The 26,164-nt window shown below is 41.4% G+C and overlaps 1 protein-coding gene across 1 annotated transcript in view; it reads right to left on the bottom strand.

Annotated features, from left to right (window-relative positions):
- The window catches only part of XPR1 (xenotropic and polytropic retrovirus receptor 1), a gene marked incomplete at both ends in the record, with an annotated part of 27,082 nt that extends 918 nt beyond the window's left edge, over nucleotides 1-26,164 (bottom strand). Inside the window, 8 exons of the mRNA XM_010011890.1 lie at nucleotides 11,140-11,331; nucleotides 13,019-13,184; nucleotides 17,058-17,237; nucleotides 17,471-17,658; nucleotides 21,127-21,208; nucleotides 21,478-21,561; nucleotides 21,971-22,120; nucleotides 25,941-26,164. Coding sequence (XP_010010192.1) covers nucleotides 11,140-11,331; nucleotides 13,019-13,184; nucleotides 17,058-17,237; nucleotides 17,471-17,658; nucleotides 21,127-21,208; nucleotides 21,478-21,561; nucleotides 21,971-22,120; nucleotides 25,941-26,164 — 1,266 coding nt within the window. The remainder of the gene's footprint in view (nucleotides 1-11,139; nucleotides 11,332-13,018; nucleotides 13,185-17,057; nucleotides 17,238-17,470; nucleotides 17,659-21,126; nucleotides 21,209-21,477; nucleotides 21,562-21,970; nucleotides 22,121-25,940) is intronic.

Below are 26,164 nucleotides of genomic sequence, written 5' to 3'. Positions count from 1 at the left end.
CTACATGTCCCTACATCAGTTGTCCGGGTAAAAACAAACAGAACTAGTAATTCCATTTGCTTTTAATTAGCAAATATGGGTCAAAGTTCATAAAATTAAACCACATTATAATGCTTCGCAAGGCTGAGACACTTTGCATCTCGCTGCTATGAGAAGTCTTCTTTCTGTGCAGCCACTGCAATCGCTCATTGACTGATTCTTTCTAACAAAGCCAATAACACTTCTAGTACAAAAAAAGCTGTAACGTTTTCAGTCTGAACCTGATGCCACACTAATTGACAGCAGTGTTTTCTATATATGTGGTTTTATAGTGACACAATCCCCGAAGCTGATCACAGAAGGAACAAGGCAATTTGCCCTCTCCTTCCCTTTTTGTTTCTAACAATTACAATATAAATGCAAAGCTGCAATCCAATAAAATTAATGGAGGTGAAAATGAGAGGCATCGTGTAAAGAGTACATTCCTCCCATTACGCTTTTCAGGCTTTCTGGACATGATGTGCAGGATATAGGTCAAATACACATGCTCATTCTCCTTTCAAAACACACCCCCTAAAGCAAACCTATTAAAGTCATTTATGCAGCAAAGCCTGTCTGCACTGAAGCTTCACATCACAGAGGAAAAAAAGACAGGATCTGCTGCAGCTCTCAGGGCTGAGTAGCTTCCCTGCTTTTGTGCAGCTTCAGAAGCCTCTGAGCAGTACCTCAAATCCCCCCGCAGCTCAGCTTTACCCAGTGACAGGTCTAGCATCGCATCACCCACCACTGCTGCTGCAGAGCCATGACGTCAACCGGGAGCAGGCACACAAGTCCTGCAGAATATGGGCTCTGATGCCCAGCTACCTTAATGCTGTTGCTTTGAAACCACCTCTCGCATCCATTTCTACAGTGCATCTGCCCACAAAAAAAGCAGGACAGAGGCTCAGCAATCAGGGCTCTCCTGCAAGATTTTCTTCTCCCCCATCAGCCCCTCCAAAGCCTCCACTACATTATTTCAGGAAAAGGCAGATGCTGACATTCAGTGACTCAGAGACACTAAGCCTGTTCTTTCCAACATTATTTCTAGCTCATTAGGTATCCATGTTTAGTTCCCTCTACCAGATCCTAAATGACAATTCAGAGGCTGTTAATGGGTTAAGGGCTGTAATTTAACTACCCTATGAGGCTGCATGTTTCCTATCGGAAGCTTAGGCTTTAAGGTTAGGTCATGTTGTTTGGAGTGGGGTTTCTTCCAAATTCAAATAAACTGAGTCTTACTCAACATCTTCATGGAGCAGACATGCAGAAGGCAGTGCAGACAGTACCATCCACTGCCATGCCTTTGGCCACATCCCCGGCATGAGCCATGCCCCACAGGCACTGGGCTGAAGAACAGTGAAGTGGCATTATTGGGCACTCTTTTGGAGTTCTCTGGTCACAGAGAGGTCAGTCTGGCCCTGAGTATCATCTCAAACTACGTAAGAGGCTATCACAATTGTATCCTAAGTTGGCAATTACATAGGAAGGTGATTTCAAAGGTTCATGCTACTTCAACCTAAATTGCCCTAAAGGTTATTGTGTGTAATTATGGAAAGGAGGAGTACTGGGAGGAAAAAGGCCCAAAAAAGAAATCTTGTGGCATTAACATCATCAAACTCAGAAGGACATGCTTGCTTCTAGTTAGGTTATCCTGGTGTCAACTCCCTTTCCCTGCCCATTTGCAGCAGTCTTTTCAGTGGCACCTGGGGTCACGCTGCTTGCCCCTTGCTCCTGCTCGCTTTCTCACCAACCGTTCTGCAATTCATTCATCTCCTGAAAAAAAATCATTAAAAATACAAATCACTCCCTGGTAAAATGCTCTAATCAGAACTAGCCCATTGTCTTCAGCCTTGACCTTTGAGTCCCTTCCTTTAATCACTTATCCTCCTGTTCCTCCTGCCTGCAATTCTGTTTGATACCTTCCTTCCTTCTGTCCTCATTGGTATTCAGCTGGTGTACAGAAATATGTTACTGCTCTAGGCAAGCAATTATATCTCAGTCTCCACTGGCTGGTCCTAGTGGCCCTCTTCACTGCTGCTCAAGGGGCTAGAAAATCAAGGCATTCATATTCTGCCCAGAGGCTCCATCTATTCCTGGCCTCCCAGTTTTTCAGGAGAAATTCATAGCTGTGCATATGTTTGATAATGTCAGGGTCTATTTAAGCAGGAATTGTTTCATCCTGTGTTTAACAATGTGCTAGAAACGACTAAAAATCATTAGAGAGGGATAGTCTCAGGATGAGGGAAGCACCCTGGACATGTGATAGATCTCAGCCTCTCCAAGAGGGGAAAAAGACCAACTCTTCAACATCCCAGGGACTGCAGCAATCCTTCAGCAGCATAACGGCCAGTCCACCCAGCAAGAGATGCATAAAGGACCTTTCTACTTGACTCTCCAAAGGGCACTGCCAGCTAGCAACTTCCTAAGCTAGTTACATCAAAACAGCATGTGCAGGACAAAACACCACCAGCACAAAACCCCTGCATGTAAAGCTGTGGGTGCAGCTTCGCCCTCCCTGCCAATGGGCAGATTTCAGTACATGTTCACATTACCATGTCTGCAACCTGGAGGTGTTCAGCTGCAAGAGGCTATTCAAGCTCACAGTGACCTGCCATCTCTACTTGCTGCAAAGTTGATGGGAGGCAACATACCACAGGAGCCATTTGCAACCTTCACCACAGAATTTCCATTAGCATTCTCAGTTTACCCTATTAAAGGCAATTCCACTAGATACACTGCACAAATACACCTACAAATTGCTCCAGAAGGTCAACTAGATAAATAATGTAAGGCTTCCACCTCTGAACTGAAGCTGTGAATGGCCACAGTGCCAGAAAACAGCCAGAGGCACTTGTGGCAGCAGAATTTACTGCCTGCAAAAATTGCTGATAGACAATATCCTGGATCCCAAAACCATCCCCAGGGGACACGGTATCTGACTAGTGTTCTGAGAAAATACACCTCTGCAGAAATTATAGCCCCTTCTAAACACAGGCAAGAGAAAGGTTGCTTTCCATCAACATTAGATAGCAAATACTATCCTGAATGCAGTTAATATTGACTTTTCTTCCAAAGAATACTATCTGTTTACCCTGCTGAATTATTCTGTGGAATGTAAACACTATATAGTATTCAACACAGCAAAAATCAATGCCATGTGTTATTGAAGATGTGGATAAGAGCACAATGGCCCTCGATAAGCAGTCCTGGTGCATGGTTTCTGCTGATGGTTAAAGCTGTGATAAAAGCTGTAGGAAGCATAAGGTTATCTGGAAACACAGTCAGGTAAGCCCTACTACATCAGACAAAACACATCGAGCCAGAGCAGTTCTGCCTCCAGCATCAACTAAAAACCTCTTGGTCAAGGCACACCAAATTCAGTGTCCTTTGATGACCAGACTTTCAAATCACAGATTTAAACAGAACCAAAACAAGAATACGTATATTTACAGTAGGCTAGCCAAGCACAGACACTAGAGTGCTGAGCATACACTTTGTCACTTAGTTAGCCTGGAGAGGATGTGTGCCCATTAACTCCATCCCAGCACACAAAAGGAGAGGGGTGACAGCCAGAAGAGACGTATCTATATAAGAATTGCCATCAGAATGACATCCCAAAGCATTTGTCTAACACCTTACTGCTTGAAGTGCAGTATTATCACTCCGTCAGTAATTATACATCTTAATGAGGGAATAGCAGCAACATTGCCTTTCTGCCCAGCCAGCACATACCGTTGTTTAATACTGATCAATAGCAGAGCCATGACATGACAGTGGACCTGATGCAGTAAAAAGGCAAATAACCTGGAGGAGCACATGGAGGGCTCGCCATTGTGTGCTGATGGATTTTGTCAAATACCAACCATTTTGTATGAACAACCTTCCCATTAGATTCTGCAAACCTCTGCTTTAGCCTCCAGGCACAATTCAAAGCAGAGTATCAAGATTCAGCACAGTGAAGAACTGTCAGGAGGCAAAATCTCATTTCTTCTTCTAGTTAGATTCTACATTTGTAGAGCAGGGAAATCCCCAAATCATGTTTTGACTAAAAATACTCTGCAGGTTTGCATTGGGTTTGTATGATGATACAACTGTGTCTAATTTTGAGACATCACAGCAATCTAATTGCTTGTATCTCACAAACAAAAGAATGTGATTTAACTGCAAACAGAAGGAAGCATATCATTAATGACAGATTTGATATGATTCTTCTTCTGGTGGCTTCTCTAGCATTTAAGTGTTCTTTGGGGGATGTTTAATTGCTACCTTGAGAAGGATAGAGTTTCCAATCTAAGCATTTGCCAGCAGTCTCACTAATAAGAATATCTGGATTCACAATCAGAAATAAAAAGCATGGTAACCAGGGCCTTCTTTAGACAATCTAGGGATTGGGACACAATGTCGTCTGCTACCTCTATAGTGCTTGAGATCCAAAATCAGATTCCTTCAAAACAGAACAGCAATGAAAAAAAGATCAAAATTAAAAATACTGTCAGATGATCACATCTTCTAGATTTCTGCAGCACCAGAGAACTCCAGACCTGCACACATCTGACAGGAAAATTGCTTGTGATACATCAGTTGCATTTTTTAAAATATTCCATTAAAAAAAAAAGAAAAAGTCAGGCTTCCCCCTCTTAAGTGCCACCCTTTTTACTTAACACGTTATTCATTAGTGTTCCCGCTTCTCCAGCCATCTTTAACACAAAAATGTACTAAACTATACAAACAGTACTATTAGTCCACTTTCCACATTCCAGCTATTAAAATCCATCTCTCAGCTGCAATCTTGAGAGGCAAATGCATGAATCATACAGCAGCAGGGTGCCGAGGTTGCCTCTCCCCCACAGCGTGGCTGCTGGCACCAGGAATGTCCCGCTTGACATTTGGAGAACTACAAAGCATGGGAAGATTTCCCGGTGGGATTTCATGCCTCATTTGTGCTGACGTTCAGGGTGTGGTGTCAGTTCCCGAAATCTAACACCCCTCCCCAGGCTCCCTGCCAAGCACAGGCTGCCGTCTCCTCTCACCTTCCCCACTCACTTACCGCAGGCTGCCAGCGAGGAAGCTCCTGCCAGGACCTCCACCACAGTGGTCCTGCTGCAGCCCTGCTCGGGTGCTCCCCACCCTTCCTGGCTCCACCCTGAAGCACCATCACTGGGATGGGTGTCTAAGCAATTAGAGGAGCTAACAAGCTGGTGTGGAGAAACAGGGCTTGTTCAGGGTGCCACAGAGACCCATGTCAAAGCTGGGAGGAGGTCAGAGGCCAGGATGGAAATGTTTGCCCATGGCAATGCCTCCAATTCTTCACTAAATGACACTGCTGCTGTTCTGATGGAAAGGATCAGAAAGACTGGCTAATGAACACAACTCATTACTGAAGGTCTCCTGGGCATGGGATGACAGGGTTTCAGACAAAAACTCATCCTAGCTCACAGCGATGTGACAGACACTGCACGTTTTGGCTCCAAATAATCATCCTGATAGAACTGCCAGTATGCTGTGCTAAGGCAAGCTGTGCAAAAACTGTATTAAGGAAAAAGCCAGTTAATCCCACTACAAAGTCTGTTTTACTTCAAGAGGTCAATCCAAGCACTCTATAAGGCTCTTGTGACCCCTAAATCAAATTATTTGCTTGCCACAGTGCTGACAGCTCTTCCAGCACCAAGAAAGAGGTGGAGAGATGGGAGATCTTGTACCAACACACAAGGGATAAGCTATTGAACAGGATCTCTGAAATGCTACTTGCTTCATTCTTTTGCGGATTAAGTTTTTGTTTTGCTTTTAAATTTTGTACTTAAAATTCAAAGTAGTAAAATCTACTTGAATTCTGTATGTCCAGTTATTTTGCCTTGCCCCACACCTCATTCCCTAGAAATGAAATTATATTTCTCTGTTGAGGTACTATAAGCTGTTGCAATGATGTCTGATTTGTATAAAAGTCATTTTAGTCCCAGTTCTCACATTAACTTGTTCTCCTCTCCTGCTGTAACCATTTAGGATCACAGTGAATTAATATTCCACCTACCAGCAAATTCACTCCACAGGGGTTGCACCCTGCAGTTACTAATATGGTAGCAACAAGGGCTCAGTGACACAACCCACTATCCAGTACTTCAGCCAGCAGAGCTAAGGTACAATAAGCTACCCTCCTGCAGCAACCAGTGCAACAGTTTGATGTTACCACCACACTCTCCTCCTTCCTGCTGTGCATCACCATCTTTCATCTGGAAGCCATGCCCCTCCTCAAGAGAGCTGCAGCAGGACAGACCACAGGAGAACCAGTGATCTAGTCCAGCGTGAAGTTGGCTATGCCAGCGGTATCAGCACTGGTAACAACTGAAGCCATCATGATTAATGAGGAATGAGCAGCAGTTACAAGACCTGGGAATCTTCCACTGTATATTCAAGCAGAAGCACATTTCCCATTCATCTGGTCAGAGCTGGTAGAACCTCCCTGTTAGTAAGGGATGGTCCAGCACCTTCCTGCAAAAGCCCATTAATCGAAGGATGACTCCTGTCTTAGTTCACATCTCTATTTCGTGGTAAAGCAAGGAGTTTCACAGTTTTCTCTTACACTGGCTTTAAACAAAATAAATTACACATCACTGCACCAGAGAGGCCTGTTTCTGAAGCAATGATGAGGACACAGAAGCACTACTCTTTAGAGACAGACCTATTTAGTTAACTTCTGTATTTTTAATTACTATCAGTTTCCTGGGCTATTTAATGAGAAAGTACATGGCAGTTACATTCTCTTAGACCAATCTAAGGCTCTCTGCAGCACTTCCAAGCTGATGACAGCCAATGTTCAGCAGTCTTACATGGAATACCTGGAAAGAGTATGGGAGCAATATGGAAGAACTGATGCTCACTCGAGTTTCCAGGCCATGTGGATTAAAACTTTGGTATAATTCAGAGGATAATAAATAGCTGGATACTACCCAGACCACAAGCACTTCATTGAATAAGGTGTGTAAATCAAGCTGACAATGAAAACTTAAAAAGATACAGTCTCACATAGCCAATTTGAATCTACTACTTGTGCTTTAGCTCAGTAATGCATTCCTGAAAAAAAACAAGGTAAACACACAAATGCTCACACTGAAACAGCAAATCCCACAAAACCAGAAAATGGTAGAAGAGTACAAAGCACTCGAGAAGCTCAGTTCTTCAAGCATAGAAGCCAAATCTGTATTCTATGAGCCAGATATTTCTGATGACACCACTGAGCAAAAGGCATCAAGGTAAGAGAAAATTGACAGACAACAGCAAAACCAAGATTTGTCTCATTTTATAAATAATAAAGTTGTAGCATAAATCATGCATAAAGCTTAAAAAGTCATCAGCACTCTTAGAGTAGTACAACACAACTCCAGTTACACTGTTTCTCTTAAGAGCTGAACACCTAATATAACAATCCTTTCCTACAAAGCCTGAACCAGATTTGAGTGAGGAACGAAACCAAGGCTGGCTATTCTAGGTATGTCGGTGTACCACTCTAAATGCAAGAACACTTTATACAAGAGGGGATCCCTGTGGAATGACAGGATAAGCTATCCTGAAGTGGAAGCAGTCATACTGGTGCATTTGTCACAGAAAGCACATCTGCTTTTGGCAGAATGAAAACACTGCAAAAAGGAGTTGTGTGTCAAAACAGCACTGCACTTGAGGTAAATATTCTGCTGCAGACTCAGGCGTAACCATTTCCCCAGCACAATGTGGGTTTCCATAGGGCTTAAAAAAGGCAATGTAATATTCAGTTGGCTAGCTCTTGGGAAAGCTACTCAGCACTGCCAGGGAAGTTAATGCCAGCACTGAACTCCCTAGTGCAAAGCAAGGGTAAGAAAGAGCCAAGGCAGAGGCTTCTGCTCGGCCGTGCTGTAAGCGGGCAGGGACCGGCAGCACCCGCTCCAGTTGCTAGGTAGCTTAGAGTTACAGATATGCCTCATTTGCCTGTGCAAACACACCCCGCAGGACTATATTTACAGAACATGGCCTTTGCTTCCCATTCCTTTGAGCGATATAAAAATACTGAGAATTCTTCCTTTGGGAGCTCAGCAACAGTTGCTCTTGGGTCTGTTGATGCTGCTGTCATCCCTGAAACATGGTGGTCTTCTGAGCTGTGCTGAAGTGGGCAGCTTGAATTGACACTTGTCCTCACGACTGCTGCCTGCTCTGGTCTTATGTTATGGGGTAGCTACGCTCACTTCAGCTTCACTACTTCAAATGATATCAGAGTATCGAGATGATAGCTTAAAGTTAACTCTGTAAAACTAGTCTAGTCCAAGGACAACAATATTGCTGTCTAGGAGTGTAAACCTAGCAGAATCTACTTCGATGTCTTACCAGTCTAACATCCCAACTGCAATTAGCAGAGAAAATTGCATTCCGCATCTAAATAAAGGAAGAAAAGTAAAGAAATGGCTTCTCTGAGGGAAGAAAGAATCAGAATTATGCACTGCCTGAGCAATATGAATTATTAAACAGTGATATTTTGGTGAAACAGAGATACTCATCAAGAGCCAATAGCACACTGTGTTACTGGGGGGGAAACTTCACTACAGGAGGTTTGGAAAAGGGAGTATCACATATGGCTAGGACCACCATACATCACTGTAACATAATAAGGTGGCATTTGTACCTTTGTTTAGTTCAGGCTGTTTTCCAGCAAGCATATGAAAACAAAGCACAAAAATGCTGTAAGTGCACTCTATATGAACTAGCTGGCTTTCAATGCCAACAAACCCTCCTACCCACATAATTCATTTTCACACAGCTGGCAGACACAAGCTAAAACTTACAGACCAACTATAAGTTTTTCAGTGTTCAAATCAAGGGAAGAGGACAAGCCTTTTCAAAGGGCTGAGATGTTCCCAGGACTCCCAAGTGGAGAACAGGCACATTACCTGACCTCTAAAGAGAAACCTGCCAATTACCCTCTTGTTCTGGCAGCCAAAGCTGTCATTCCAGAGGTATAAGTCATAGGCTTGCAAACACAGGCACTAAAGACAGTTGAAATAAAACTTGTTACCACAGTCAATTAACAGGTTCATTGCTTACTGCAATTTAGAGCAGGATTAAGGAGCAAGGATCTTTACCAACTGACGTTTGTTTTGGGAAGTGCTTGCTTTCTTGATAGCAAGCTGCTAGCCCCCAACAGATGTTCCGTAGGTACGGGATTGGTATTTCTCTCTGCTATCCTTAGGCAGACACGGAGAAGGTGTGGGCGAGCAATGCATCTATTTTCAACAGCAACATCATAACGACTTGATTATAGACCATCTGATTCCAAGTTCAAAAAGAACTGGGGATCTATGTAAAGCACACAGATTAAACTGGATTCTTAACCGATACAGAGTATTAGAAAGTACATTTATGGAAGGATGGGAATAGGCCTACAGGGCTGAAAGGACACAGCAAGGTCTTTAGCAGCTCTCTGAAACATTGTTACAAGGCCAGGCACTGTGACATTGTCAAAATCTGTGCTAACGTTTAATTTCCAAAGGCCACAAAGCTTCCTTTTTTTTTTCCCTGTATGATACCAACAACTACATGCTATTGTCTTCCACTAACAAAACTGGAGAAGCAAAAGCTGGGAGTCCCGAACAGCTCTCAGCAACTGGAACAAGCCCTGCACCTACCTCATAAACACCTCATTACAACCCACTCCCTGCCAGACTTGAAGAGCAGACAACAGTTATGTGTGGCAGGAACGAGAACAAGGATCAGCGATACTGGCAGAGATGCAAACCTCACAGGGAGCAGAAAGAGGTCAGACTCTTCAACAGGACATTTTGACAGATGTTGGCTTTCCTCTTGGTTCCAAACCTACCCTAACCTTCCCACAGAAGGCTCTGCCAGAGTGTCCACCCCCGGGAAGGAGAAGCATTAGTCAGCCTCCCCAGAGCAGGCACTGTATATAAAAGCATACAAGCAGTGACTATAGCCAGGCAATCTGTATTTGTCTCATCTTGGGGTTTGGCGGTGATGACTAACTGGACTGCAGGGCTGGAACTGAAGACCTGCGGAATGTCACTGAGCAAACAAGTTAAAATGGGAACAAGCTCCAGGGACACAGCAGCGGGGAAGAGATGCACAGAGGGGCTAGGCACTGCATCCACGACTGATGCTCCCACACCAGGTTTGCATCCACCTCCAGATACAGAGCACCCAACTTCCAGCCTTCAGCCAGCTTGCACCAATGCACTTCTCTGCCACTAAAATACAAGGCTTAACAAACACTATCGTCAGGCCCAGCTAGGTCAGAACAGCCATTTCTTGGCCACAGGAAAGTTCCTAATAACCCTGCCACCCGTCAAAAAAACAGCATGCCTTGAACACTTTTTCCTGCTCTGCCACAATCATAGCTCAGGATAAGTAATTGGTCATGAGCGTGTGCAGCTGCTAATTTCTGGAGATATAGAAGGCATGTATTTTCAAATAAAAGAATACAGCTTTTAGGACTTCAGAACAATGAAAGGCAGGGTGACTGCCTTACGTGCAGAAACTAAAAGCTTTTTCCTTCAGAACAAGAGTAGAATCAAATAATTGTCGTTTCCAGGGAGATGGGGAACTTCAGGGATCAGAGCTCAATCTGCAGTTAAATGGATTGGAAACAACTCCCTAACAGGTGCAGAAAAAAGCATGGATAAAACCACACTGGAAAATCTAGAGGGGGCATTTCCTGGCACTGTGTACATTTCTTGACATTCAGGAATGATGGACCAGCTTTATTTACATGATGCAGTTTAGCTATTCATGAATACTAAGGGAGAAGTATTTCCTGTGTTATCTCTTTCCATATACATCTCCCATTCAACCTCCCTTGACAGCAAAAACTGACAGGTATTTCCATTTTCTCCTTTTGAGAGAGAAACCTCAAAATTCTCTCACACTCCAGAAATGCAGTTCTAAGCAGACCAGATATGTGAAAAACACCTAAAAGAAGATCTTAAATTACTCTTTGCAAGCTAGGCAGGCCTTTGCTTTTCTACTGAGATGTTTCACAGGTGCCAAAAGACAAAAGTTCATGTTTCAGTGGGATGACAAATCCTGAGCTTCTCTCATGTAAAACACGAATCCCACAATTTACAAAGGATTTTCCAAAACAACCAATACCTTTGTGAGTGCTGTAGAGGGCTGCAAATGTCACCACAAAGAAGGTGGTGGAATATTTTCCAGCATTAACCAGATGAAAGGCCCGTTTGTTATCACGGTAACGGCGCAGGCACTGGATGAATCGCAACCAAGCAGGGATGCACTGGACAACCGCTCTCACTCCGTAGGAGTAGCTGTAACAAATCTGATTATCTGCAAGAAAGAAGGTTCAGGGACAAAGAGTTAATAAATTTAAGAACTCCTATTGTCTTCCTTTCTGTAAGAGTATTATCACTTGATATGAGAGCAACTCCCCATCAGTGTCTCATACTGAGGCACACACACATACAGAACGGTGGGAAGCTCCTCATCACCAGTAAGTATCCTAAAGCTCTTTATTCCATCTTGGAGGTATTCAGGTGACATGACATCAATAAACACATCTAGAGAGATCATTATCTAACTCCTTCACTGCTGCCAGTATAACTAACATGCAACAAGATCAGAAATAATTTATTTCGTGCTGTTGGCAGTACTGTGAATAATCAAATTACAAATGGAATTACGAAAGGCCTCTGACACTGAATTTTTGTGCATAAATGGGAGAGGATTTCCAAACTCTGTGGGACAGCTCAAAAAGGCTACTTTGCCTAAGGTATCCTTGACCCATTTTTCTTGTATATTGTAATAGGACGAAAGATATTCCAGTATGTGGTTTTGCTGCCTTTTTTTTTTTTCGTTTTCTAAAGCAAAGCCAGGGCATAGGCCTGACTTCAGCAACTGAGGTGACAGGCAACTACACCAATATGACATTGTGTTACACCCCTGATGTTTGAAAGCCTTCCTTTTATTGAGGAAATGAACAGGAAAAAAACAGCTTTGCCTGGACCCCCCCGGCATGCCATATTCTCATGCTGTCTTGCTCAGCACATCTAAACCAAACACTCCACTAACAAACATTTGCTTCTTATTCAGAATAATGAAGACAAGTTATTAGCTGATATTTATCCCAAAGCACTTTGCTATCATTCCACGATTTCGATTGGAAGACGACAAGTTGATATCCACTTAGTTGCCCTATTTATTTATTTTTAATAAATAAATATTTAGTTACTTGCAACACTGTCTTAAAAGGAAGAGAAAGATCAGGCAGATTTGAAGAACGAAGTGAACACTGATGCTTATTGAAGCATACTGCAAATTCTTTCAGCAAGTGTCAAAACCATCAGATAACACAATTTGCCAGCAGTCACTGCTTAAAATGAAAAGACAACAGCCTGATCTAGGAGGAGACAGGTACTATTTGCCATGAGGAAGGCCAAAGTCAAAATTCATATGCCAACTCTGTGGGTCTTCTGGCTAGAAAGAAGAGGCAGAGCATGCACAACCCAGGCATCACAGCATCAACTCTAATTGAATAAGGGGTGACACTAACAAGGAAGTTTCTCCATCCTCTCTTGCTTTAGGGTACTATGATGGAGCCTGTAAGAAGCAGGCTACAGGACAGAAAATTGTGGTTAACAAGCTCATGCAACTCATTTTGATACTGAGCAACAGGAACAGGCTAAAAGCAAATACATGGTTAAACTACTATGAAAGTAAACAGCAATGCCAGGAAAACGGATTTCTCTTTCCAGTCAAGAAGTGCTGCATCTAAATTCTTTGATGAATATACATGTGAGGCCAAATGACTGGATTAGGAAATGAACACTGATGTGAAATTCAATTTCTCTGGATGGAAGTAAGAAAGGGGAGAATCTTGCCAATGCTATGTTTACAAGAAACACGAATTATTTTAATTCCCTATATCTTTGGTAGCCCTGTTCAAACTGAAGCTGCCTTGCCAGTGTTTTTCAGGTCATTTTAACTGCGTTTGCATGGGTCATCAGCATTACTCTACCTGTATTTGCCAGAAGTCCAGCATTGTCCTCCCACTGAACCTCAAAGCTGTAGAAGCAGATCATGTATTCCAGATCCATGAGTATTACGACCAGGCTGTTGAGCTGATCAGCCAGCCAGAAATCTGCAAAGCCTACCTTGTGGAAGGGAGCAGTGAACACTCGAAACTGTCAGGAAGAAAAAGGAATAATTCATAACAGTGTCAAATGCATCTAAATGCCGTGGCAGGACATCATGGCATTGAACAAATATGGAAATCGCAGAAAGGCTTGAGGATTTATTGCTGAGCTTTCGCTCCCACTGACAAAAAAAAGATAGCTGTCTCCACACTTTTAGTACAAGCATCATTCCTGCATTCCTCCTTCTGCATGCAACCATTCATGTCCCCCTCACTTTTTTTTGGTGTGTGTTGTTCTAATTGTTTTGGGGTTTGGGTTTTTTGGGGTTGTTTTTTTCCCCCCTCCTCAGCGGCAGAAGAGCCTAGTCTCCTCTAACCAAGCTCTTTCCAATCTCCATTTCTCCTGTTGCTCCTCATTTTGATCAGTGCTTTCTTTCAGGCATTTATGTAATGTCTGTTGACACCTTCCACACATACCTTCTTCCCCACCCTTAATATTTCAGTCATAGACCCTCAGCATGGCCATTACTCTGATCATGGTTCGGTTTACTTAACACATTAGTTGTTCTTTGGTGTTAGAAATTGAAAAAGCTAAGATTGTTACTGCTGGATCTGCCCAAGCCTCTAGCAGGGAACGAGCTAAAGAAAGGGCAGAGGAAATCCTATTGACTGTCTATTAGACTCCCCCTCAATCCCAGTCCACTTTCCCTCTAAGCCTTAGCAGCAGTTTTGCTACTTTCAAACCAGACAGTTTTCATGGTCCATTACCTTTGATTACAACTCTCTCTACCCAGTTAGTTATAGTTACTAATGGCCAATTTCTCAAAGAGACAGCACACCAGCACCATCCGGTAGTTCAGAGATTTATGATCCTTTAAATTAATGAAAGCACAGGCTAACACTGATCTTTTATATTGCTCTCCTTATTAACCTAAAGGGTACACAGTTACAGAAACCTTACAGGGAAAGGACTGACACATTCCCATTGGCTTTTAATGCCAATTTAAGTCTCTAGTCCTAAATTTCAAAGCCAAATAGGGGATTAAGACTTAGTGGCATAAAGCAGATATGGATCTTGACCCAGAAAGCACTGTGCTGAAGGACGGAATCTATTACAAAGGCTCAAACAGAGCCAGCCACTAGGGAGGTCTGTCCTCAAAGCAGTCCAGCTGCAGAATAGCTTCTGCAGAGGTCAGAGAAGCCACACCAGCCTTCCTTTTCAAAAGGTCCTTCCTCCATTTTACCAACACTCCCTGATACTAACTATCTCTACCTGTTTCATCTGACCTTTTTTTTTATTATAAACAAAGACTGACTAAACCAAATGAAACAAGAAAACAAAGAAGAAATTAATAAATACATGTTATTTAATTTACAGAGACACACTTAGGCACTGCCAGATGACAGCATAAAACTTAAAGAGAGTAGAAGCTTTCCACCTAAAGGTTACAGCAGACAAGGAGTCAGTCCATGACCTAGATAAGGCACTGGCAGCTCAGTGAACTATCCTTAAGAACCTAAGCTGCCATTTGAACCCTCCTAACCCTGCGTGTCAGGGACTGTGTTTTCTGGCTGCTGCCACACGCTGCCCAGGCACAGATGGAGTTGCAGCCCAGCTACCAGAGGGTGCTGGCAGCAGAGGGCATTGTCTGCTGGCAGGTACCACAGGCAACTCCTCAATTCCCAGCTGAGAAGTGTCTGCAGTATCCTCCAGAGAACATGGGCCACAAGAATAAAGTCATCAAAAAGCTGGAGCTGAACTTCAGTTTCAAGTAATCGGTTGGAATTATATATCAACAGTTCCACAGTCTGAGCAGACTTCCTGGTGCTGTGGTTTTAGTAAGTGCTGAGATGGTAGATATTTGAGCTGGAGCTAAACACTTCCTAGATTTTCACCTCTCTCAGACAGGCTCCCTGCAGTTGTTTTGCCATTTTGGTTTCCTGCAGAGAGCGTGGGCATACAGACGCTGTGCCACCCCCTGTACTTGAATCTGATTCCTCCTGGTGAGCTGCTCCCCTCAGCCTACACAAGCGCACTCATGGGCTTCTCATCTGGCAGCAAAGGAACACTCACCTAAGTACACAGGCAAGAAAGAAGAGCCTGGTGTGGGAATTAAACTTTTTTTTTCAGAGGAAGACCAATTCAGATATAACTTGCAGTCCCTCAGGGATTATCAAGAGATCCCACTCATAAGTACCAACAAGCAGCTGTTGATGATCACAGGTGGATGAAGTAAGCCCCCCAGATCCATCAGGAAATGCTACAACACACTAAAGTATGCTCCTGGTTTGGTTCTAGAAAAATTGAAGGTGCCAGTAATGCTCTGCTACACCCGATATGTCATATTTTGTTATGGCTGGAAATCAAACATATTAAGGATATGAACGAAAACGCTAACCAAAACTTGTGTGAACAGCACAGTTCTAGGAATCGCACTATTTAAACCTTTCATGCAGACAGCTGCTGGCAACTGCACAGAGCAATAAAATACACCCAGCCAGCCAATTACACACAATAAAAATTAGAAAAGCCTAACAGCTACTCTTTATGTGGTTTGTTGGGCCTCTTTCTTCCCTTTCTGCATAACACACAGTCAGAAGTACTGTGTTATTTTCCACCGTTAAGGTGGTATTGCACTTTGATGAAGCATTTTTCCCCAGGAGACCTTGGGATGAATTGGCCTCTGCACACTTAAAGGTGTGCCTCTATCACAGACTGCAGCATAGTCTTGAGATAGCTGGGCTACAGCAGGTACTGGACACTGCCTAAGAGCTCTGTGAGGACTGAGAATCTTACCCTGTTAAGATATTAAGGTATATTAGCACAGATATTGCTCACATGGTTAAAGCATTTCCAGTGTTTCCCCTAGCACCAAGGGACAGCAGTAAGACTAATGAGGCTTGGGACTAAAGGTACATCTATGAGACATGGCTGAATGCTGGAAGGCAAAAAAGAAAAACGGAAATAGTAGTAAGCTAATAAATCAAATAACAGAGGTAAGCACACAGAAGTTAAGTAGCTGTGTGTACAGCTGCCCATGCATGCTTGAAGCATGATTCAATGTTTCATCATTGTCATATTCCAGATAAAGTTAATAGTTTTAATTTGCATTAAAATGATTCTACGAATAACATCAGCCTGCCAAAACCTCTTACGCCCAATGGTCTCTGAGCAGTTGCAGCAAGAATAAGGTAGCAAGGGAACCAACTTGATTAAAGTCAATTTAAAAGGGCATACAGGGTGGACTTGAACATGTGAATCAGCCATTTAGGAAGAAACTGATGAGCCATACAAGTTTGAAAACTGTTCTTTTGGAGCTCCCGCCTATAAATAGAACACTGAAGTAGCACACACATTTACATTCAATTTACCAGATTGATTTTACCTGGAAAATGGGAGCTGAGTCTAAAATAGTTTAAGATCACAAATAAATTTGCTGAAAAAAAGCCCACCCATGAACATAATTTTATAAGCAGTAACCTTTGCAAATGTTCCCACTCATCAGCGAATCCTCTCAACGTTGCTACTCACCCAGTTTGGGCTGAGAAGCATCCATACAACCTTGCCCTACAGCACTGTAACCCTGATCAAACTGCTTCACTACATTTAGGAACAAAAAAGCAAACATATCAGTGTTTCTGTATGTGCAAAAGTATGCATACAGCTGTATAGAGGAAGATTAGCAAGTAGCTACCTGCAATACGAAGATAATAATAGACTGGTACAAGCAGAAGTTGATTCTGTAAACCCATGCTCAACAGTGATGTGCGGTCAATATCTTCTCTGGTCTGCTCTATGAACGCACAGTGGTATAAGCATCCCTCTTTCCTGAAGATTAGTAACATTTGTATATACTGAACTGCTACTGCTCAGCTACAGATTTTTAAAAAATTATTTGTTTATTTCCGGTTTGAGACTTACCAATAGTTTAAGCAGCCAAAAACGGGACTTGTAATATAAGGTTTTGGTAGGGTTGATGAGAAAAAGCAACATGAAGCCATACAAGATGAGTGGATTCACCTGCATAGGGATGTAGGTGAATTTACCATATATACATGCCAGCAGGCTCAGGCACCACAAAACGCCCAGGAAACCAGCAATCTACAGAAAGATAGAAAAAAAACACATAAATACTTTATGGAAATATAGCTTTGAAACCCTCAGTGAATTCTCATTATAAGAAAAGGAAGAGCAGTGCTCAATCCTGTAATCTAATAAGACTTCAGCAACTTCCTCTTCTAATTGTATTAGAAGTCCTTGCCAGGAAACGATGAAGGATTTATCCTCCTGATATGCCACACAGCTCAACCACTCCTACAACCTCTTCTGTTTACCTCAAAGAGATGTTGATGGGACAAGTTGCTGCGGGGATTGAGTTCAAAGATGAGGACATGATTCACTCCAGCCTGTCTCCAGCCATATGTGTTGATACCCAGGAGAAAGAGGAATTCTATCAGGAGAAAGCCACCTCGATAGATTCTCACCAGTGGCCACACATTTGGTCCATCTATAAAAGCCACACCTGGAAAAGACAAAAATGGAAAGACCTTAGCAACAGCACAAGTCACATCACACACAAAGCTGCACACAAAGCTGCGCTCTACTGCTTTATGCTCGTCCTCAGATTCTCAGCTGTACCGCATGAAAACAGGGTGCACTCATAGGCACCTGCATATTCCAGCAAGTAGAGGAGTTTTTACCCAGCCTCTCAGAGCATTTAGGAGTATTCTGGGTAAAATTCACTCTCCAGCTGGTGTAGTCAAGTCTTTAGCAGCATCGTAAGTCCCCTGTGTCACACTACAGGCACGTAGGACATCACTAGCATAAATTGTGACTGTAAGCACTTAAATGTTCTGGTTTAATGAAGATAAAATCCCAACAGACAGATACACAAATACTTCAGCTTCCCACAAAACCAAGAACCACCATTTACAGCATTTAAAACAATGCTAAACTGTGCCTAATCACTGAACTCAATACAACTGTAATGTAATACATATTCGTAACTAGCAATATAATTTCCAGCCACACACAAAGAGAAAATCTAACATAAGGAAGCAATACTGGAAATCCTGTTGCTTCCTTTGTTCAGTCTTTAGGAGTTTAGAAACAAATTCATGTAATTTCAAACAATAAGCAGCCTTATGCATCAGGAGCTTTCTCTAGCATACGCCTCTTTCCAAAGTGCTGTCTCCTGGTTGCCCAATATGGGTTTCATGAGAAAAGCACAAATAAAATATGGTTATTTGAATCCTCAGTTTCACTGAGTGTTTCTCACCCATGTACTATTTTTTTGGTGGGGGGAGAAGATGCAGTCTTACAGAATTGATGCTGAGAATTTATTTCCACAAACCTTCCTGTCTAAATTACAACCCCAAGTTTTTCATACTTCTTCTTTAGAGAAAACATATCCATAAAAAGTTTCATGTGTTCAGCAGCTGTACTTCATACTACATAAGGAAAGTTGTGCAAGGAACAATGATTCAAAAACTGTTACTTATAAATTTATAACTTAGAGACTATTGGATTCAAGGAAAAGAGAGTCAAATTTTGATCTGAAAACCAAAGGATGTGCTTTCAAGCAGGACAAGATAGCCCCAAAAGTATTGAATAAGACATGACCAGACAGGATAGGATAGATATGCTGTGTGCTATTCAAGACAGAACACCCAGACAAAAGTTTATCCTGAGGCAAACACGGTTCATGACAGTATAGCATATGACTTCCATATCTAATGCCCACTAATCTTATTTCCAGACTAAGGACCATAATTGCAGGTTGGACAGCAGCTGGCTCTGGAGAAGAAGCAGATGCGGAACAGTATAAGCAGCTCAGATACCAACATAAAGAAGTTAAGAGTATTTCTGTATATTCTCTCTTCTGATACTAAGACCCTATCCAGTTTAGCTTCCATAGTGTAACGGCTAGATTTGATTCCCTTTTCATGTGTCCTAACTGAACCATTTTCTTCACTACTGCCAAGCAGTTTGACTGAAGACCCCCAATGACTGAAGACCCTCAAAGACCACCTTGCAGGGAAGTGACCTGCAAAGGTGTATGTGGTCTCCAACTGGTGTGACCCACTCCAGGGCTCCCCTGTACTACAGCCCCAAGGCAGAGAGATTTTCCATATGTATCCACTCAAATCAAATAGAAGTGAAACCACGTCCTAGAATCACAGCAGATATATGACACTTGATCAACTCATTCCTTCAGCAAGCACAAGCTCTGAACAAGGTGTTCAGAGAGGAAGATGTCCCTGGTTACAAGACCAGTGGCATAGCAGCCTAATTCTCAAACAAGAGATGGCACTGCTGGAGCAAGAGTCTTTGAGATTTTGCATGAAATCTTACAGGTTTCTGGTTAATAAAACATATGCCCATTTCCATAAACTTTCAATTACATACTGGCTTGGAACCTAGGAAAGCTAATAGAGAAACAGTGATGCCTCAAAATTCATAGTCTTTAGGATGACACCTTCCTGAGATGCATCTGTAACATTTGCAGCCTCTAACAGACCCCAAGGTATTATGAACTCATCTCTGTAAAATGTTGCTGTTCTAGTTGTAAAATCAGGTAATAAAGAAGTGGTTTCCCAGTAGAAGTTCTATGCTTTTTCACAGATTCTACACATACAACACTAAAATCCCATTTTAGTCAATCAAATCATAATTTTCAAATATAGCAGAGAGGTTAGCAGAGTCATATCCAAACAAAAAAAAAAAAGAAAAAAAAAAAAAAAAAAAAACCCAAGCCAAAACCACAAACCACTTTGCAGTTAGAATGCAGGTTTTGCCCAATATCTGAAGTAATGTACAGATATCAGATCATGTCTGCTGATAACAAACCAACCTATTATTCACAATCAGTTAGTAATATCTGCTTTGGAGGTATAATCATTTTTATGAATTCCTTCTCACAACAGTGTCACTTACTGAGAGATAAAGCAAACACAACTGGCTTCAACCATATTTGCATCTCACACAGAGATCAAACACGTAAGCAACAGAAAAAAAAGATACGATGAATAAAGAGCAGCTTCTACACATTAAACGGACCCTTCACACAGACAGGTCAAGCTTCTGCCTCTACCCTCGGAAGACCAAATGAGAAGCACTGCAAACAGCTTCTCAACAGAGACATTTTATCCCAAGAGATGATTGGATTCAATCACAGAAACATCTGATTAAAAATTTCTTTTAAGTCAAAACCACAGACATGGGCTTTCCCTAATGCAAGAGCTCGCACGTTGATTTGTTAAGCCTTTTCCTTTGTACTGTTTAAGCAAGTTACAACACTCCTGAAATCACACACACAATTAGTAAAGCCGCTTGTGATTAAGCACTGTGTCTGGATCTACAGTACTAGAATGGCTTTTACTCTAATGAGAGTTCAAACTCAGAAGGCACAAAGCAGAATAAAATCAACATCTGAGATACATAATAATTTATTGTATTGTTAAACAATCTTGCCAAAATCTGCCAACAAGAAAAATGATATTAATTCCATTAATAGGCACCAGGCATTGAAATCCCTGAAATTTCTACATGAAAATGCCCCAAGTGGCATGGTGCTTACATGGCTCTATATCTAGTCTCACTCTCTGTAGGGAGTTAGTATCATGAAAAACTTAAGTTCTAGGAGTACCTGTCTCAAGGTGAGTGAGGTCTGTGTGTTCACAGAACCACAAAAGAAATCTGTCTTTGTAGATGAATGTTCCACCTCCAGAACATAATTCCAAGAATAGGGAGGAAACCAGAAGAACAAACCATAATATATTCAAAGTCCAAAATCAGCATATAGAACATGAAAAAACCACAACCTATTACTGAGCAGTAACACTAATACTTCACAATAGTGTGATCCTATTCAGACTGATTCAACCCAGAACATCCTGACCAACCTGGTCTAGATCCAGGCCCCCGTTAAGTGATGAAAATGTATCCAAACCAAGGTACGGCAGGCAGCAGTCCAGTTGAGGATACCCACCTGAAAGTATGACAGTGACGTTCAGTGCAATGAACAACCCACAGAACAATCCAACCCTGAATGTAGTCCAGGCTGGTACAGGCTGTGAACAAAGCAATGGTGGAATTAAGGTGGGGTAAAAAGGTTATCAGCAAAGTCAGATTAATTTGCGGAATAAATTTAAAATTAGGAATAGTAAGTAAGCTATTTCCAAATCTTCCAAACTAAAGCAGATTATGTGACAATATCCTCCTCACACTTTGTGGAGCATGCTCACATTAATCATTTTCACTGTTTTGTTCAGATGTTGAATCTAATTTGGCACTTTGACAACTTGGAGAAGCATCTTTGCTACATAGCTCTATCTCTCACCTGAGCTGCTCCTAAGGGTGGAACACGCAAACGTTTCATAGCCTTCTGTCTGTCCCCATCTTCTAACTCATTGGTCACCACTTCCTAAGGAGATGAAGATATACATCACAGAAGTTCATTCTAATGATAAGCACATGGTACTGAATTAAAACCAAAAATAATGGTTGGTTTCCAAGTTACATTTGAGCCCTGGCCCAATCTCTCCTAGTACACGTTAACAAAGATAAGAAAAGCTCACCATGCTGCACCAAGTTACACAATACAGGCTAACACTGCACTGGCTTTTCAGAGTGAAAAGCTACTAGCTGAAGAGAACATACCCAAATTATGTAAGCAGTGCCAGAAATCAGTGGCATTTCAAAATCAATTAATAGCTGTCTTGGTGGCAAATACAAGCTATAGAGAGGGCAAAACATTATAGGAATCAGTAGTGAACAAGAAAATACTGTTTTCTAGTTAAAAAGAGGAACAGTGCCCAGACTAGCATCTTTACCTCTGTTTCGGAGATAAGCTGGTTGATCTTCTTGCAAGTGTAGAAAGGTGCCACCTCCACCTCAGCCACCCGCCATTCTGCTCCCCGCGCCGTCTCCAAGTTCTTGTCATGCTTCTTTAAGATCTTGCGGAAGCCGGTGAAGTTCAGGTTCTGCAGACAAGGGAAAAGAATTACTGGCTTTTAACCTCAGTCAGCTCCCAAGAAAGTTAAATGGTTATATTTCCAGTGCTAGAAAAAAAGAAATAGCTAATAAACCCCACCAAATTATTGCATCTATCATCAGGAAGTTTCTGACTTACCACTGTGTTAGAAGTCACATATATCCCTTGCAAATAACAGAAAAAACGTGGGACTGGGGGGCATAAAAACATATAGCTTATTTGTAGGAAACTACCTAAACTTCATGTTTCCCGAAAAGCCAAATTTCTCCCACTTTCCTCCTTAATGCAGGAAGTGATGATAATCGTGATGAAACCTCCCTGAAGGCAAATAAACTTTGGACATGCTGAAAAATTGCATGCACAAAGTTATTTCAAGACATGCTCCATCTCTCTGGCTACACCTTACTGTGTATATCCCAGGTACTGCAACTTGCTGGTCTCCGGATTAGCAGAAGGTGTAATGAGCTCTTAACAAACACATAAAGGTGCAGAAAGACCAGGTTTGCCCCAACTAATACAGTCATTACCAATCCTTCTGAAAAGGCTAAGCTTCTAACTTCTAGTTTCTTTAAACTCTATGTTGGTTTCAAATCCAGTTCTTGACATTATAGAAGGGAAATCCTTGTACAAAATTTGTAAATGCTGCAAATTAAATCCAGACATGTACATCCCCACAGCATGATCCTTTTCTACAGAGTATGTTGCACAGTGACTGCAAAACTATTTTAGACTTGCAAATGTGGGAGATGAAACTCCCAAGCTTGTAAAGGTGCATTAAAACAAGAATTGTTGATTTTCAAGTTATGCATGAGACCTAACACAATACTTTTCTAATGCACAGTAACTAAGATAGGCAAAGCTCATCACACTGCAGGCAATTGCTGTGACAAGATGTATCCAAAATCCTGTACTTCCTTATGCAGAAAACACCACTCGAAAGACTCGATGTTTCATTCAAGAAACGGTAGGAATGCAGACAGATCATGGCAAGATTCAATTCTTAAAAAAAAAAAAAAAAAAAAGAGAGAGAGAAAAAAAAATCTTAGAAAGGAGCTTGGAAAGAAAAAGAGAGAAAACAGCAAAATCCCATGCCCTAGGAAGAGGCACCTACTACTCACTGAAATATTTTCAAGCTAATTATGCTGAGTAATTTAATACCAGACCCCTACCATATAGGTGGGGAAATGAGGCTAGGGAGACAGGAGCAGGAAGCAGATGAATTAACAATCTGCATTATTGCAGATAAGAGACTTTAATTATTTTCTATTGGAAAAGCCAGCACTCCACCCAGGGAGATCACCATTTTGGAATCTTGAAATTAAAAAACGCAACAAAATGATGATTTCGGTCAGAGATTTTTCTGTAGCCTCAACTAATGTCACTTTATCTGCGTGTGTGCAGTCCCAGCCTGGTATGCCTTGGCCGGTGTGGGCATGGTTTACACCAGACATCCTAGAACCTCTCCAGCAGCACTTCATCCTCTGGCTGCAAAAAGTCTTCAAGCCCAAAGCACACAATAAAAATACTGGTGGTTACAGTGGTAATTCTGACAAGGAACATACAGTGATGGAACAGTCAAACATCATTTACACAGTCAGATGTTTTGCTATTCATGACGCATTTGTTTGGCAAGGGGCTTTCTCCAAGCCTGACTTTCATTTCTGCTGGATACTAATTGAATCCATTGAAGTGAATCAACTAATGGCATATCATGTCATTCAAGGTGGAAAAAAAACCAACCAAGGAGTACAACTTATGCAATAATATAATGCAAGATCAAGTAGAATCAGTGGACTCAAAAATCTCTGCTCATATAAAAATGTATAAGGAAATGGACCAGCAAGACAAACAAACAACGGTTTAATAAGACTGATTCAAGCATCCGTTATTTGCCTGATTAATGTACTATATTATATACAGTATAAGTAAATACTATGTACCTAATAATTAAGATTTGTTTATTCTGAAACACAGTATTTCAAATAAATAGATCTATTTATATATCTACACACTCTAGAATGATATATTACTGTTAATAATAAATCAATTTTATCAGAAGTTTAATCATTAGTAAGTTAAATATCAGCTGCCCTGGAGACAAGTTACGGTTCCACTTGATATTTGGTTTGTGTACCTTAGAAATGAATGCATGCTGCTTTTGCTCTTGCTTCGGTCTAACAGACTGGAATTTGCTTCAAGTGGGTTTTCTGTTCCTGGTAACCCACCTCAAGACTTCAGCATTTCATCAAAGCTATAGCTTGATATTTATAATGCCGCTGTTGACTTCCCTTTACCACCTACATGAAGGCCTCAGCTATGTCATCTTCCCACCAGGTTACTGTTTTTCCTCTCCAAAACTGCGAGAGCTTGAATATTCCTAGTTCTTACACTCTAAGCTCAAAAGCGATTAAGAGTAGTATTCTGGGATTTGGTTTTATATCTGGTTTAGTACATGTATTCATTGTCCTAAACTTCAAGACCAATTTGAACTAATTTTTCTCATTCTTGATATGTTTTAGAAATAAGCTCTGCTCCTTTTGGAAACTCTGAAAGCTATCAAATACAGATGGGATTTACATTAACATTTTCTATATGTATAACGGACTCTTGGTAGCAAAAATATAGGTGTGCAACATGTCTTTCTTCGCTGAGGAATAGTAGGAAAAGATTTTCCAAATTAATTACCTATTTCACCCTTATTTAAATTCTTCGACAAGCCTCAGAAGTGAATTTTGTAACAAAGAGTAAGAGCTTTTTTTTTTAACCAAAAGAAAAAAAAAATATTGAAGAAATCACAGAAGGTGATTTTCCATTCCTGAAAAACTACTAATACTCTACCTTTCCCAGGATTTTGAACCACAAGTTACCTCTAAAGTTAAAGGGCTTTATTATGAAACTCATAAATAGTTTCCAGACATAGCATCACTTTAGGAACAGTACAAAAACTCAGAATTTTTGAAGAATAAATTTTGTCCATACTGCAGGTAGTATTTCTAACAATTAATTTTGTTCAGTAAAGTTCTCCAGTACAATGTTGGTTAAGATCTAAATACTCACGTACTAAATTTAAACTCAAACATTCTTATTTAACAAGCTAAAAGCCCTCGTGCTAAGACATGTAAAAGTATTTCATAGTATTTAACACCAAAAGTGTTAGCATAGCAAAAAAGATCATAACAGTTTCAGATTTTTGTTTCAAGATTTTTGGAACAATATCAACATCTGCAATATTACCATGTCCTTTCATGCCAGAAATCCTAGTACAAGTAAAGATTTGGTTTTCTCATACTTCAAGGCAAATGAGCCTGTATCCTACAGAATAGAAAACATTTTTTTTTTTTAAATGAATGTTTTAACAAGAAATTCTGATATAGCAAGGTCACAGTCACTACCATGGTAACGCCAAGAGAAAACAGTATGTTAGCATTTCAAGTTTCATTACAAATATTAGATAAAAGCTTCTTTCTTCCCCAGTGTGCCAGCTCCAGCCCTGCACAGAACAACACATTACAGAAGGAGGAGGTACTGATATAACTTCATGTTCTGGCCATGCCTGGGCAAAGGGTGTTTGGCTCAGCCAGCCCAGAAAAGGAAGACCTTCTCAGGTCAGCTTAGCAATTCTAGCTCAACAAAAAGCAACAAGACATACACTGCTAGCTGCTAGGCATGTGCCTTTTCTTAAATGTTTAGGGGCCCCAAAATTAAGGAAGAAATTAAGATACACAAGAAATAAGGAAGAAATAAGGATACCCAAAGCACAGAGTCATTTACACACAGGGCTTTGTAAACCCACATCTTTTTGCAGGTACCTGATAGTTCTGCAGTAAGATGAGGCTGAGGTAGAGCTCGCTGAAGGCCAATTTCAGATCTTTGATATTCCTATGCTGGACTCGCTCTTCATGGGACAGGTGGAAGACTGGCTTTCTGCGCCGCTGCAGCGTGGAAACCCCACTGGCTTCTTTTTGTGCATCCAAAGTCGATTGTAACTCAGTCCGAAGAGTAGTAAACCTGCGCTGAGCTTCTGCAAGCTTTT

The sequence above is a fragment of the Nestor notabilis genome, unplaced genomic scaffold, assembly GCF_000696875.1.
Source record: "Nestor notabilis isolate BGI_N333 unplaced genomic scaffold, ASM69687v1 scaffold34953, whole genome shotgun sequence".
Classification (NCBI taxonomy): Eukaryota; Metazoa; Chordata; class Aves; order Psittaciformes; family Psittacidae; genus Nestor; species Nestor notabilis.
This window is presented reverse-complemented; position numbering and strand designations above follow the sequence as displayed.